We start from the raw sequence: 14520 nt of genomic DNA, 5'->3' as shown, positions 1-14520 counted from the left end.
CAAAGTAATGGGGTGTGCATAAAACGATCATGGTGGGTAGATACAGTGTGCATAAAATGTGAATCCTAATATTAGAAAGCTAGAAATCGCTCATGTGTTTTGATAATACATCTCACTCGAGACTGAAAGCTAGCTGGTGCAATCGCATCGAATGCGAGACCTGCAGATTAGCACATCATAATGAAACATTTGGATGAAATAAAGCATTCTCCTAAATTAAGATGCCAATTTTTTGGTACTGATACAAGTTAACATTATGAACAATTATGTGTGTCTCATTAAATTATGCAAAGTATTTTTCTCGTTGCAGGGGCCTGGCATAGGAAGTGCCTCCCTGTCCACTTTTGGTTTTGTGGGAGCAGCACTCGAAATCATTTTGATTTTGTATCCTTTCTTCAAGAATTCTGTCTGTTAACAAGTATTCTGTCTAGTTTTCTGGGACACTGGTAATTTACTAAGACACTTGCCTGGAAAGAAGAAAGAGATAGGTCAGTCCTCCTGAAGCACTCGAAGTGTTTGTGTTTTTTTCTTTTGGTTCTTAAGACTTTCAGGAGACTGCTGAGAACTTGAGTGAAGCTTGCATTCCTCGGAGGTTCATTTTTCCTTGATTCTCACAGCTATCTTATGGTATCTTCTGTCGTCGGCTTCTACAGTCTTCGTTTTTTTGAAAATTTCACTCCCAGGAAGGATGACACAACTATGACAAAGGTAAAGTAAAGTCTGTGACGGGGATGCCCCCCTCCCCTCTCTTTTGCCACCCAAGACAAACTGACTCTTTTAGTTAGTAATTGCCCTGAATGGCTCATTTGCAGTGATCAGTATTTGTTTGTAAGCTGCGTAAACACAAACTGGAAGATTTTCAAAATGCTGAATGAGTGGGAAAAAGGATGTGCTCTGTTTAGTTTGGATGGCATCCATTCACTTGTAAAAAGCTTGGAATAGCAGAGCTTGTTAACTAGCTATAGAAAAGCTAGTGAAAGAACTTTTTTCAAAGGAAATGTATTGCTAATGAGTAACTTTGATTGTGCTAACTGTACTTCAGGGAGCTTGTTTGAAATCTGAAGAACTTGGTTGCTACAAGTAATACAGACAAAATAATTCAAATTTGAATAATTAAAGCAAGACTGAGGAGGTCTATTCAGCAACATTTTGCAGTCTGCGGCTAATTTGACTTTCTACATTTTAACACTGGCCTCAGAATAACAAATGCCCTTACCTAATGTTGAGGAACATGCATAAGTTTTTGGCAGAATATTCCCACAGCTGACAAGGGGAGGTGATCAGTAAGCAAGGAACAGATGTTAAGTTTGTTTATTCAATGTGTTTCATTGTAAAAACTAATGGATAAAACCACTTCATTTTTTTTTTTTTTTTACTATAAATTATTGGAAGCAAGAAAGTAGGTAAGAGGGATAAGTAAGAGGGAGTTGAAATGTTCTTAAAGTTTTCCATTGTTTGTTTACAGGATACCAGCAGTAACTTAGAAATAAATAGTGAATGCAGAAATACCAACTGACTCATAAGGAATCTTCTATTTTTTTTTAATTTTGAATTCCAGTAGTATTAGAGCTGAAGATGGTGATTCCCTGTGACAGAAAAGTTTCAATTACTCTTTATAAGAGCTTCAGAAAATCTAGAATAAAATCTAAACAGCTGTGAATTTTTTCATACCATTCAAGGTACTCCATAGGCATTCAGTTGCAAGGAAGCTCTTTGTAAATTTGTAATGCTAATCCTGCAAGCAGTTGCATATAAAGCTTAAGCTGATGTATAAGTCATCTATTTCAAGTTCATGGAATGAGTATTATATAAGAAGTTTGCAGGAATCAAGTAAACAGATGATGCTTTGCAATATGCTACTTTTGAATTATTTTAAATCTAAGCATACGTAACAACTTAAATTAAAAACAAATGATTCCATGTTTACTTTCTCTCTCTCTCTCTTCTTTGGCAATCTTCAGCTGTGTAACCCCATATGGAGAAGTGTGGCAGAGTAAGCCAGATTAACAGTATGTAGTTGTCAATTACTTTAGGTTAAGTTTAAAGTATGTAGCTTTCAGGAACAGTTCTTACCTGGACCGCTGCTTGTTTGGGACATTCCCATTTATAGTTGAAATGCTGTCTGTAATTTTTAAACAGATCATTGGAAACTGTGTGTCAATCTTGGTGCTGAGTTCTGCTTTGCCAGTCATGTCAAGAACGCTGGGTAAGTTGAACGGAAGAACAGAATTATTAAAATAAGGGATGCTTATTTGTTGAATTAAAAAAAAAACAAAGCAAACAAACCTGCAGCTGTAGCTTTTATGCTATTTATTTTGCCATTGATTTCGGTGAAAATCACATGCATGTGTGGCCCTGCGCCAATATGGCTGTGTATGAACAGCAGAGAACATTTAATAAAAGATACCAAACACTTTCTTGAATAAGTTCTTTTAAAAAAGCAGATGGAATTATCAGCTTAAACCAGGAGCTGGTGAGAAGAACACATGTGGAGACTGCTAGATCAGAGCAGTGAAAAATAGTTTCATATTTACTGTCTCTAAGTTTTTCATGAAAAACTATGTTTTGAGGATTTCGGGAATTAAATTTGAGGTAATACTGAGGAGTGCAAATGTCTTTTAACAAAGTTGAGCGCTCTTCGTATCCTAATTTTGCAACAGCAGTATCAAAAACCAGCCTATTTTCCTTAATGATCTGCTTGCATTCTTTGTTCCTTCAGTTTTCAAATATTAAAAATTTAGAATCCAGCGTAATAGAACTGGAGAAATTCTGATTTTATTGAGCTGGTAGAAGTGCCTGGAGTGAAGAACTGTTTTAGCCAGTTGGAAAAACAAGATGTTTAGTGCCTTAGTTTTATTTAATTGGTTAGTCTTCAGCTTGAATTCTTGAAGTGAGCCTGTAAGACTATCCTGAGTCAGATAAAGGTATGTGTTTAAGCAGTGCAGAGCACTTGCAGCTAATGTGAATTTCACATTATTTATTGCAAGCAATAAAAAAAATGTCCATCTCAGGCTGTATGAGTCTTACATTGAATTTAGGAATTTAAGCTCAGGCCTGCAGCCTGGTAATGCATACCCAGTAGTTTTGTAGCTGGTTATCTTTTCAACTACAGTATTGTCAAATCAAGAGTACTTAGTATTTTTCAGTAAACTGTACTGTATTTTCATGCTGTATATGTCAACACATGAAGAGTCTTATTTACTAAATCCAATCCATAAATAAAAAACCCTGATGGGTAAACAGGCAAATGACTTTGTAATATAATGCATTTTGGAGGCTCGGATTCTGAGATATACATGTGCATGTGTGTGCATGTATGTATCTGCATGCGTGTGCACACACTCTAGAGCTCACTTTTTAAAAATCTGTTGTGAAACTTCACCAACGTTCAAAAGACTAACTCTAGTATTTAATGTAATCTCGTTGTAAAATATAGCTAGTATGGTAAAGATCTAAGATATCAAATTAGTCTATCAGGTGTTTTTCAGCATGACATATTGTTCCAAGTGTTTTATAGTAGAATTTTAACATTAATGTTATGTCCACTAACTTATGGCATGTCATTTGTTTAAAAAAAAAAAAAAAAGTCACTGTTAATGATCTGTGAGATTAACAGTTGATAATAAATAGATTCTGTGGAAGAAAGTATACATGCTGGGTGCATTGTTGTCACATAGGAAACAGATTAATGGTAAAAGTCACTTTAAAAAAAAAAAAAGCCAACAAATGAAATTCCTGAATAGTTTGCCATAGAGATAAATAAAAGAAGAAAAAAGATGGAACAATTAACACACAGCTAACAAATGCACAGACACAGCTGTCCAAACAGGATTAATAGTGTATTAGAGTACAGTGAGTCATGTGGTGCTTTCAAAAATATCAACATGTGTTGCATTACATGCTACTGCCCTGTGGCACTGAATAGATGAAAGGAAATAAATGTTAAGTAGATTCGTAGTCTTTTCACATTATTAAAAAAGCAAGTTTCTAGGCTATACAAAAAAAGCTGGACTTTATCATTATGGGAAAGGTAAACTAGCAAAAGTTATCCAGTACATGTACTGACCTCTTTCAAGTTTTAAAGATGGAAATATGAAAATCATGTACATGTTTTGTAGCATTCATTAAATATATTGGTGGATGTCTCTTAATCTGTCACTTTTGAGAATGCCAAGATAGTTTTTACTAAAATAAACTCAGTTTTCCCAGTACTTTTCAGCCTTTTAGTAGTCCTACTTTGACAGACGTTTTGCCAGCAGCACTGTATTGCTAACCACTGTTAAACAAATTGGGAATAGAATGCCTAGCAGCCAGGAGCATAGAAAAAGAATTGTAAACAAAATTGAATTTTCTGAAATGAAAAAGTTTTCCAACAATTTTTCTCTTGATTCTTACTTCTTGTGGTTAAGTAAATATGATTTGAAATTTACTATGTTTTCAAGCCTTACATACAAATATTTTCTTCTTGTTTTTCACCTGTACAATTATTTAATATACTCTTTGGTAAATTGTCACTGACTTTCTTGGCTATGTATTTGTATCTGGTAGAGAAGTAGCTTTCTGTTCTGGTGCTATGCAGCCTTTCAAATGCAGTCTTGGGAAACCTTTTCTCTAAGAGGTGTGTAGTTCCTTCCTCTGTAGGAGAGTTAGTAGAAACTTATTAACCCTTCTCTCCCCCAAAACCTACAAAATGATACGGTATCAGTTTTTTTTCAGATGAGCAATGAATTTTTTTTATTCAGAAGAGGAAAATGCATGTAACTTGTGGATAATATTTTTCCCACCTGCTCTAACAGATGTATCTGATTTCATTTTTGTTTATCCTTCTAACAATGCTTGCTCTGTTGCTAGCTGCTCTTCTGAGCCCTATGAGTCAAGGAATTTTTTTGTCTTTTCCAAAAGTCTTCAGCCAAAGTCCTACTTGTTTTGTTCCTTTTTCTTTAAAGCTCTGGAAGCCTATACATTCAAACTTGACTTTCTCAATTTTTCCTATAGCTCTGCAGTCTGACTAAAACACTCCTTTGAAAATGTTAAGGACGCTCTCTGCTTGGCTTCAAGTGTGAAAATGACTGTTGTTTATTCTTTGTGTATTTACCAGTGCTTCAGTCACGGTTTCTTATGCTATGAACTTCTGTGCTTTTGGATATTTCTCCCTCCCTCTACTTTGCTTTTTTAATCAACTTCAGTCTTTTTTTTTTTTTTTTAAATCCTTTTAAACCTCTCGTTCGTTCCACTTTCTTCACTTTGGCATGTTTTTCTTAGAAGCCAAAGTTGATCCCTGTAGTTTTTATTTAAATGACTGATACTGAAGTCAAAGAAACGTGCATACCTTTTAATGCCATGATGGCTGGCTGAGGAGTCTTAGGTTCTGAGCCAGGATCACTGTGCAGCAAGGTCATACATGCCAGGGTTTACCCTTAAAAGGAAGGTAATTCACCCTTAGTTGTGTCTCCGTTTATTATCACCGAAAGCACCATTTTCAAAAGCCTCAGAGATGACTCTGAACTCGCTTCCAGGGACTTCAGAGTTATTTTCTGTCGAGAAGGTTGCCTGAAGTTTGCTCATGTTTTGATTCTGCGGCTAGTTAAAACCTCTTTCCTTCCCACCGTTAGTCTCAATTCTGAGCGTGTGTCACCGACATCTTCAGAGTTGAGAGTTTTTGGAATGTAATGGCTCATCAATCCTAGACAGCCATTACTTGGGTATTATCTCCATGTTTTGCCCTTTATTTAGTTGTCTTTCTTGAAGCAGACATGGAAAAGAAACGCTCTGTGGCTCCACCTCCTCTATCTCCTGGGATGCGCCCTAAAGTTTACAAATGCTTACACAGGTCTGAAAAGTCTTGCTCAGTTAGCTTTAGCAGTTGCCTAACCTCTGCTCAGTACAAAGCCCAAGTGTTGGTGTTATGAGGTCTTTCAGCCAAACGCTTCCTTCTTCTGAGCAAATACTCTCTGGCCTTAGTGGTGGCTGCTAAAAAAAAAAAACAAAAACAAAAAAAACAAAAAAAAAACCTGCAGTGGTAAAGATGTCGAAAGCAGTGGCTCTGAAAAGCACACTTAAAAAGGCCTAATGCTTACTATAAGATTTTTGTCTTTCTCATGGAAAGGCTCTTTTTGCTACCTGAAGTTTTTAGTTTGAAAGCCCACAATGCCTTCCATCACTTTCAGAAATAGGTAAGGATCTCATAGAAACTGACATTTCACACAGTTTTCATACTGATATTGGTTTTTTTCTAGTTACTTATTGAAATTATGAAGGGGAAGTTCTTATCTAGAATAAATAACTTTAACTCACATTATTCAGGCCTTTTGCTAGGAAACTCAAACATTTTGATAAGTTTGTCTTACAGTTTTATGGTAGACAATCAAGAGGCAAAAACACTTGAGAGCATTGTCTTATGTACTCAACCTTACATTACAGCATGTTGTCCGAAAGAATTTTGCTTTTTCTCTCTCTCTATATATATAAGTAAGAGAATGAAACTTGTCTGTTTTTATAAAAATGTAGTCAAGATCTTAATGTAAATTGTAAATGTAATTTCAACAGGAATTACCAGATTTGATCTTCTTGGAGACTTTGGAAGGTTTAACTGGCTGGGAAACTTCTATATTGTATTATCTTACAACTTGCTCTTTGCTATCATGACAACGTTATGTCTGGTCAGAAAGTTCACCTCTGCTGTGCGAGAAGAGCTCCTGAAGGCATTAGGTAATAATAGCACTGAAAATTTAGTTTGTGTTTTGACTCTTCCTTTTTCTAGCATAAAGTTACCCTTATGTGCTGCTGCTAAAGTTCTGCACAAATCACAGAAAACTTCTTGCTTTTGTGCAAGTTTCTCTAAGTTGAGATGAGAACGCGTAGCTATGCGTCATTTGAAGCAATGAGCACTGAGACAGTGTTGACGCGATACATGCTCGCTGTTACTCCTGTACTCCTGAACCAAGTTTGATTATACTTCAAAGGAGTGGTGATCTTCAGTGACTTCTTTAAGGGGAACTTTGGGTTTTGTTGGTAGTTGAAGGACAAACAGAACCAATTCTAATCTCTAATCCTTTGTTTTTACACCAAGACATCTGAGCCTTAAACTCTCCCATCTCTAGATCATATTGTGCTGTTCTCATAGCCTGCGTTCCAAACTAAAACAGACTTTTAGCGTTGTTTTCTTGTTTAAACCTATTTATTAATTCCCTAAAAATATCTTAGTGGAAATCTTAACTTCCTCGTTGTGATGTTTTTCTTAAGCTCTGCTTGTTCAGAAAATCAGGATCTTTGCAACTGGCTGAGTAAAACCTACGGTTGAGTAACCAGGACTCTAGCTAGTCTAAAATGATCAAATTGTGCATTCGTGTTTCTTAAGAATTTGCAATATGGCAATATAAGAAAGGCTTGAGACATTTGATAAATACTTAGAGGAGAAAATGTACGCACTGTGTTGTTACTAAATTTTATCTTGACTAATTAGTGACACTTCCTACCTCCTTAGAATCCTAGAGCCAGGCCTTGCTTAAATTGAAAGGGTTGATAGTAAAGCTCAAGTAATGTGCATTTATAACCTTGGATTCAGTTTGTAGTGTCTAAAAGATACATGCCTTAGGCTTCACTGATACTGCTTTCCAGAGTTGTGACCATGGTAAACAAAAGCCAAGCACTTCCTAGCATGCACCTCTACTGGTAGCAATTAAGTGTTTTAAAATATTTACAGTTCTACTAGAAAGTCACTTTGTAGAATCAGACCTGCTAAATAGGAAATGAAATACAAAATGCCTGATATGGTAGCGCTAAAACAAGCCGTATTGTGGTGGGGTTTTTTTTTAATGTTTAAATTTCAGGGGAAGAAATTAGTGGGCCAGGAGTGTGTAAATCTGTCCATAGATGTTCATGCTAAAATTATTTTCAGAAAAGTTGCATAGTTGAATGAGATAGTATTATGCGAGTCAGCTGATAGAGATGAATCAAGGTCCCCTCATAAAATGACTGTAACTAAAAGCTGAGGAAGTAAGTCAAATAGATCATACCACATCATGCATCTATTTTTTGTCACTGTTTTGACTGTTCAGATTCCTTTGTATAATGTAATGGCTGTTGTAGAGCTCTAGAGGAAATAAATTAACATTAGTCAGCATGGGCTTATAGCAACAGATCTGGTACAGCTTTTAAGTTTCTGACTTGAAGCAAAAGATGGAAAGCATTTAACTTGATACTTCATGACATTTTACTATATTGTTTAATCAAACATTATATAGATTGAAAGCAGATTGGTAAACTTTAAAATGTAGACGTAGAAGGACAATGGCCCTTGTATGGTGTCATTCTAGTGGATTCTTTAGGGCTTCTCTTTTCGGCTCTTGCTGTTAAATATTGTGCAATTTTGTGTAAATATTGTGAACAAAATGGAGAAGCAAAATAATTGATAAAAGGTTTGCATTTGACATGGAGTTATAAATCCTGACGAGCGCAGGTCCCTCAAATGGACTGGCTGGGTTTGCTAAGCGTACTAAGCATAACAAGCACTATGTTTTTTTAAAATGGTCACATGTGCATTCAGAGAGTGTGAACCACAATTTGTGTCCTCTTCTCTCCCCTACACTGAGAGCTGTGGCTCTGAGGACTAGAGTTGAAGTCATGAGAGAGTAGTTTAAATACTTGCCTGGGAAAGGACAGGAGACTGTAATTAACACTGTCAAATAGGAGAGACCTATGCAATAAGAACAAAAGGCTGTAAATGGAGCTAAAGAAATCAATCACAATGTGTGTCTAAAAATATGATTAGTCTTTTAAACAGTTTAGAGGTGATGATTGTAACTAATGATATCAAAATCAGAAGTGGATGCTTCTCAGAAAGATGCTATTGCTTAAAAGAGTTATTTATTCTTTTGGCCTGTGGTATACATCGACACACTAAAGAACTGAGGAAGAATTGCAGTCCTCAACTCTTAAATCTGTGATTAAAGCAACCTAAAGTCAGGCTTCTGTCTCTTCCATGTTTTGTTAAAGCAGAAGTCCGTTGTAATGGACTTTTCTCGCTTATAACACAGTTGATGGAATTTCCCAGAAGTCTTTTATATCTGAGCTGGAATATCAATTCTGGTCTCCAGCAAATGTGGAGACCTTCACCACAGAACAATTTGGTTTGTGTGCAAGAAACATAGAAGAATTGTAATTTTTCCTTATTGTATACTGTTTTGCAGGATTAGATAAACTTCACCTGTCAAACAATCCAAGAGACTCAGAGGCAAAGCCTTCTGCAAATGGGCATCAGAAATCACTGTGATGAACAATCATCTGCAATCAACAGAGCTGAAAACACCAACCTCGTGGCATTCCCATCATCTCATTTCTGTATTGACTTTACTTGTTGATAGTGTGGGTCCAACCTTGTCTCATCTTTTGATGCTGTGGGCTTCTGAGGAAGTTTGCTATATCAGATTCTCCTCTTTCCAGTTAATTTTTGGTCTGCTTGTATATTTTCCAGTAAGTTAATGCAGGAGGTGCCTTGAAGACTGGAAGCTGAAGAGAATAATGCATTCCTTTTTATTTTTTTGACAGTTTCATATCTTTAGGTATTAACTTGCTACCATTTACGTGTACAGTACCTCCTGTATAATACAGAAACAGCTATAAAGAGTAACTTTGGGACTTGGTTTTAAAAAAAAAAAAAAAAAAACACTTGAAGTCCAATATGACCCTTACTGGAAACATAAACTACCTAGAGGAGGTATCCTTGACAGTAGATGAACAGTTCCACTAAGAATGTGTTACAAAATGAAGGTGACTGGTAGAGAGAGATCACAGTTCCTTTCATGTAGGATTCAGCCGGCTGTTTATAGTCTAACATTAAGCTTTCTTGGAAGAGCAGCGTATTCAGCTTTCTGTTCTTAGCTCTAAATGTCAGGTTGCTTTACCGGTAGTCAGACAATGTCTTATCAAATAGAGTGAACCACAAGATGAAGATTAACTTCAGTGTTAAATCTGAGCCTAGTATGCTTTATAAAAAGCTATGTAGACCCCTCGTCACAGCTCTTACAGTTCTGTAAGCTAGCGTGCCATGGAGGTCAGTACCCTACCAAGTACACCCCGGTAAAATTCTTAATGAACTTCTGTGTATCAGCAGTACTTGGAATCAATGCAAGTAGCATAGGCCTAGGAGGCTGCAATTGCACAGTTTTTTACAATCTTTAATTTGAAGTAAATTATTTCTCTGAATTTATACTAGAGTTATCAGGATTTCTGTTCCGTGGCATAATCCAGTGTCTTTCACTAGTCTGTTTTTTTTAATGTATAGACATGAACGTGTATATAGGCCTGTATGTGTAGATATCGTAAATTCAATTCTAAGCTTATAGAAAGGATGTAGGTCGCTTGTAAGTAAAACTTGCGTGTTCAATCTTGCTAGTATAAATGTTTGCAGTGTTGCAATTTAGCTGCTCAGAGGCCTCAGATTCAGAATGGCATCAGTGGGTGGTAATGTCCTTTTCCTTAGCATCACTGCAGCTTTAGGAATCCTATAAGCAGTTTATTTAAAAAAACAAACAAACAAAAAAAAACAAAACACCACCACCACCACCACCAAACCCAACATATTATTCAAAATCTGTTTTCACTTTTGTCCTGTTCTGCTGCAAGGAATCTTCAAACAGGTTTGAATGGGGACAACTTCAGTATGTGCCTGTTACGTAGTGGATCAGTCAACGTTACTGTCTATCTCCTATTTCTGTAAAACCAAAATACATCTATCTGAAGTTTGAGGTCTTATGCTTAAACCAGACTGTGACAACTAGCTCTCCAGTGTGGCTCTGAAATGAGATGGACCTTGTGTCAGATGCTTTTTGGCTGTTTTCCTGAGATGACTGCACTGGGCTGTAGACCTTATTGCTGTGTGAGTGTGATTTGTGTGTGATTCTTCCCCCCACCCTGAGTGTTTCAAAAAGTAAGCTCCAGTATACATGAGGATTTCTCAGTTTTTTGGGGCTGCCTTTTCTAACTCGAACTGGGACATAATGTAAATACTGCTGTAGTAAACATGACAGCTAGAGTTGCTGCTTTTTTGTGTGTCATTAGTATAACTTCAAGGCTAATTAAGCTGCCTATGGATGTGTCGTACAGTCTTGGAAGACTTAAAGTAAAATTGGTCGATTTCATTAAGATTTACAAGCATCTTCTTTTATGTTGTTTGAATATAATGCTGAAATTTTGGACAGGAATCTTCTCTGACTCAAAGTTGCCCAACCAAGAACAGGGAGCTATAATTAAAAGGTTTTCTGTTTGTTTTTTAATGTGGTCATATTTTAAATGTCAGATTTATTAGGGGCATCATTCAGGTATTCAGAGCTTGTAGCCTTATGTGTTAGCATTACAATTAAAAATTGAAATGTATCCACTTGTCCATGCAAGTGATACTAGGACCAAAATTGTCCTTGTGTCTTAATGGGGCTGATGAATTGTGGTATATAATGAGGTTAGTTACAGTCATTAAAGTTTTTCTATTATGACCTTAAGACAGTTATTTGAATACACTCTTTGAATAAATGAATTTAAGGAAGAAATCTGGAGAGCGTGAGCCAGCGTAAGTCTCATTCTCCACTCCTTTCTTAGTAGGCAGACTGACATGACTTTTTGGGTTGATGTTTGCCCTGGCATCAGTGATCTAAGAACCCAAGAACCAAATGGGTTATAATGTAGATGTGATTTCCAGAAATGAATGGGTTTATCTTAAACTGAGCAGAGACAGTTCGTGCTAATAAGCATGCACGTTTTTAAGTGAGATTTTGAAGCTTATTTATTTTGAGGAGGGGAAAAAAAAAAGAAGTTATGGCCTTGCCTGCTGCCGTTCTTCCTACTGGATTCCATCGTCAGAGATGGGCATGGGTTAAGATTACTTAATTGAAGATTTTACACAGAAAAAATGCAGGTTGGTTAAGATACTGTGGTTTCTATGGTGGATTAGTCTGCAGAGAAATTTAGAACTACTCTGTGCAGTTACTGACAGTGTGTTTTAAACTCAACTGTTGTGACGCTGTCCACGTGAAAATACTTGTTTGGCCTTGAAAATGACGTTGCTTATGCAAAGCTTCTTACAAATACAGTGCTACTTTCAGATAAACTGAGTGTAAAATACAGGTCACTATATATTTTTCACAGAAGCATATATTCACTTAAATACAAGCAACTGGTAATTCATTAATGGATATTAACGATACATTCCTAGTATTTTGACTCATGTAGAGTCAGGTGGTCTATACCTTCAAGGTATATACAGCTGATCTTAGTAACATCAACATCTGCCTCGCTTCTTATGAGGCAAAAGCACATAAATGCTTCCATCTTAAACTAGATACCACACATCAGACCAAAAAAATGTAAATTTTTTTTAAGTTAGCCATTTCTGGGCTTTGTTCTACGTTGGTAGCACAGTATTAAATACAGTGGCAGAATTGTATTATTGTGGGATTTTAAAGTGTAAAGCACACCTTCAATACTTAACACTTTAAGCTTAAAAAGTATGGGTTACTGTACAAGTAAGCTTTTGCATTCATAGAAAACTTTGTTTACTGTCTGTAATGTGATACTTATCTTTGGCCCTGTTTCTCCGGTATCTTTTACACTGTTGACTGTTTTACAGTGTCATAGAAATTAAAGGATTTGTCAAGATATTTTCCTTGTTTGGCTCCAGAGTACCACCTTGAGTACAATGCACAGTAACGGCTTTTCACTACACTTGAGCTGGGGTTAGCAGGACCTCATGCCGGCACGTGCTGGAGGGGATGGACGCGTGCAAGGGGGTGCTGCAAGATGACACTTTCTCCCGTATGTGACCTGGCAGATGCGCTGCTGGCGGCGATGACTGCGAGAAGGCTGCAGCTGCTTAGTTAAGTTTGTCCTACTAGTTCTCCCCTGCTGGTACTTAAACCCCTGACCCAGCTTTTTTAGTTGCTCAGGTGACCCATTGCTGTGTGGGAAAGACAAGATGACCCTTTGCTTAAAAAAATTGATGATCTAAATGAGAAAGAAATAAGACAAAAGCAAAGAGTAATTGGCTCCTTCATGTATCTGACTTTTCTTGAGCTTTCTAAGAACAGTCTAGCCTTTTTCCTCCTCGCTCCTGTGAGAGGAGTAGGAGAAAGAACGGGCTCAGCTACTCTGCAGCAGCTAAGCTGTACGCTTAATGGTTTCTAAGCAGCGTATATGACTGTGAAATACAAAGCTCAGGAGGATAGCTAAGTTCCGTTATTTTTCATATACCCAGAGTTTTAAAAGAGAATTTTTTCATCTAGGGAAAGTCATTTGAGTAGGGACAATACGTTAAGGATAATTGCATAACCTGTGCAAGAAATATGCTTAGTTCTGTTTGATCAGAAGAGCATTGATATGAACTATGAGCCTTTAAATACTTTAAGTAAGGCAATAAGATCCTCTTACCCATCACTGTTAATGCTTTTTTTGTTATTTTGGTGCTGGCTTGAAATAACCTCTTCAGTGCTAATGCAACATTATCTAAAGATGCAAATGTACTAACTTTTTTGCAGAATACTTCAGGAGCTGATATTTTTGGCTTCTGAATATTGAATCTATTATTAGTAAACTGGCAAGCTATTTCAGTCACATCAAGTAGCACTTGAGTTTTCAAAAAAAAAAAAAAAAATTTGCCTTTAAATTCATCCCATCCAGTAAGAAAGACCTACGCCAATAGCCATCAACCACTGTTTTGATGTGGATTCCGAACCAAGCTAATGTACAAGGGAAGTCTGTCTGTAGACGGTAATAAGCTCTGCCACCCAGTGCCCTCACTTAAAATAAGCAAGTCCCCACACCGTCACAGAGAGTTGTCATGCTGCTTTTTGTTTTGTTTGTTTTTCGGTATGAGGAGATCAGCCCACAGCTGTCTGCCTGCCACGTGCAATTCCAGTTGCTGAATTTGACTGCAAAAGACTGGAGACCCTGAAAGAGTTTCCAGGGAATAGCAGTGCAGGCTCCTGAATTACAGCTTTTCACTTTCCGCTCAAGTTTGCTAAGACTAAAAAGTCATACGCTGTTTTCTGGTTGCACTTTTCTGTGCAGGCAGTTTGTTTGTGTCACTTCTTGCTGCCTCAGAAACGCTGTATGATTCAGAAAAGAACGGTGTCCCCTCAGATCTCATCTAAAGGTGGTCTCTTACCTATTTCATTTTAATGATTAAAACTTGACAACATCTGTCATGTACTTAGGAAGGAGAAAACATCTCATGGAGAGCTAACATCTGATTTCCAGGATCCCCACTGTGCCCAATCCCCCTTTGGAGGGGGAACCCTCCTCCCTCCGCAAAAAGCATGGTGGTGGTGAAGCCCACTGGTTCAGAGGGTCCGTTTTCTGTTCTTTTTCTAGCTGATCTTTAAAAATCCATTTTAGTTAAAAAAAAAAAAAAAAGAGAGAAAGAAACGTGTTTTGATAGCATATGAAAGTTAATAGTTTGTATGTTATCTAAATATCCTGTATTCCACCTGCACTGAAAAGAACCTCATAAATTCTTATAATACCTGTTTTGTG

The 14520-nt window shown here is 36.9% G+C and overlaps 1 protein-coding gene across 2 annotated transcripts in view; it reads left to right on the top strand.

The window, feature by feature from the left end:
* Positions 1 to 10549, top strand: part of LMBR1 (limb development membrane protein 1) — a 74088-nt gene extending 63539 nt beyond the window's left edge. For both annotated transcript variants that reach the window (XM_068934279.1, XM_068934280.1), the window contains 5 exons: positions 311 to 384; positions 618 to 708; positions 2140 to 2206; positions 6547 to 6708; positions 9189 to 10549. In XM_068934279.1, the coding sequence (XP_068790380.1) occupies positions 311 to 384; positions 618 to 708; positions 2140 to 2206; positions 6547 to 6708; positions 9189 to 9271 (477 nt within the window). In that variant the 3' untranslated portion in view covers positions 9272 to 10549. The remainder of the gene's footprint in view (positions 1 to 310; positions 385 to 617; positions 709 to 2139; positions 2207 to 6546; positions 6709 to 9188) is intronic.
* Positions 10550 to 14520: the final 3971 nt, after the last annotated feature.

The sequence above is a fragment of the Struthio camelus genome, chromosome 2, assembly GCF_040807025.1.
Source record: "Struthio camelus isolate bStrCam1 chromosome 2, bStrCam1.hap1, whole genome shotgun sequence".
NCBI classification, from domain to species: domain Eukaryota; kingdom Metazoa; phylum Chordata; class Aves; order Struthioniformes; family Struthionidae; genus Struthio; species Struthio camelus.
Note: the sequence above shows the minus strand (reverse complement) of the source record. Positions and strands in the feature narration are given on the sequence as shown.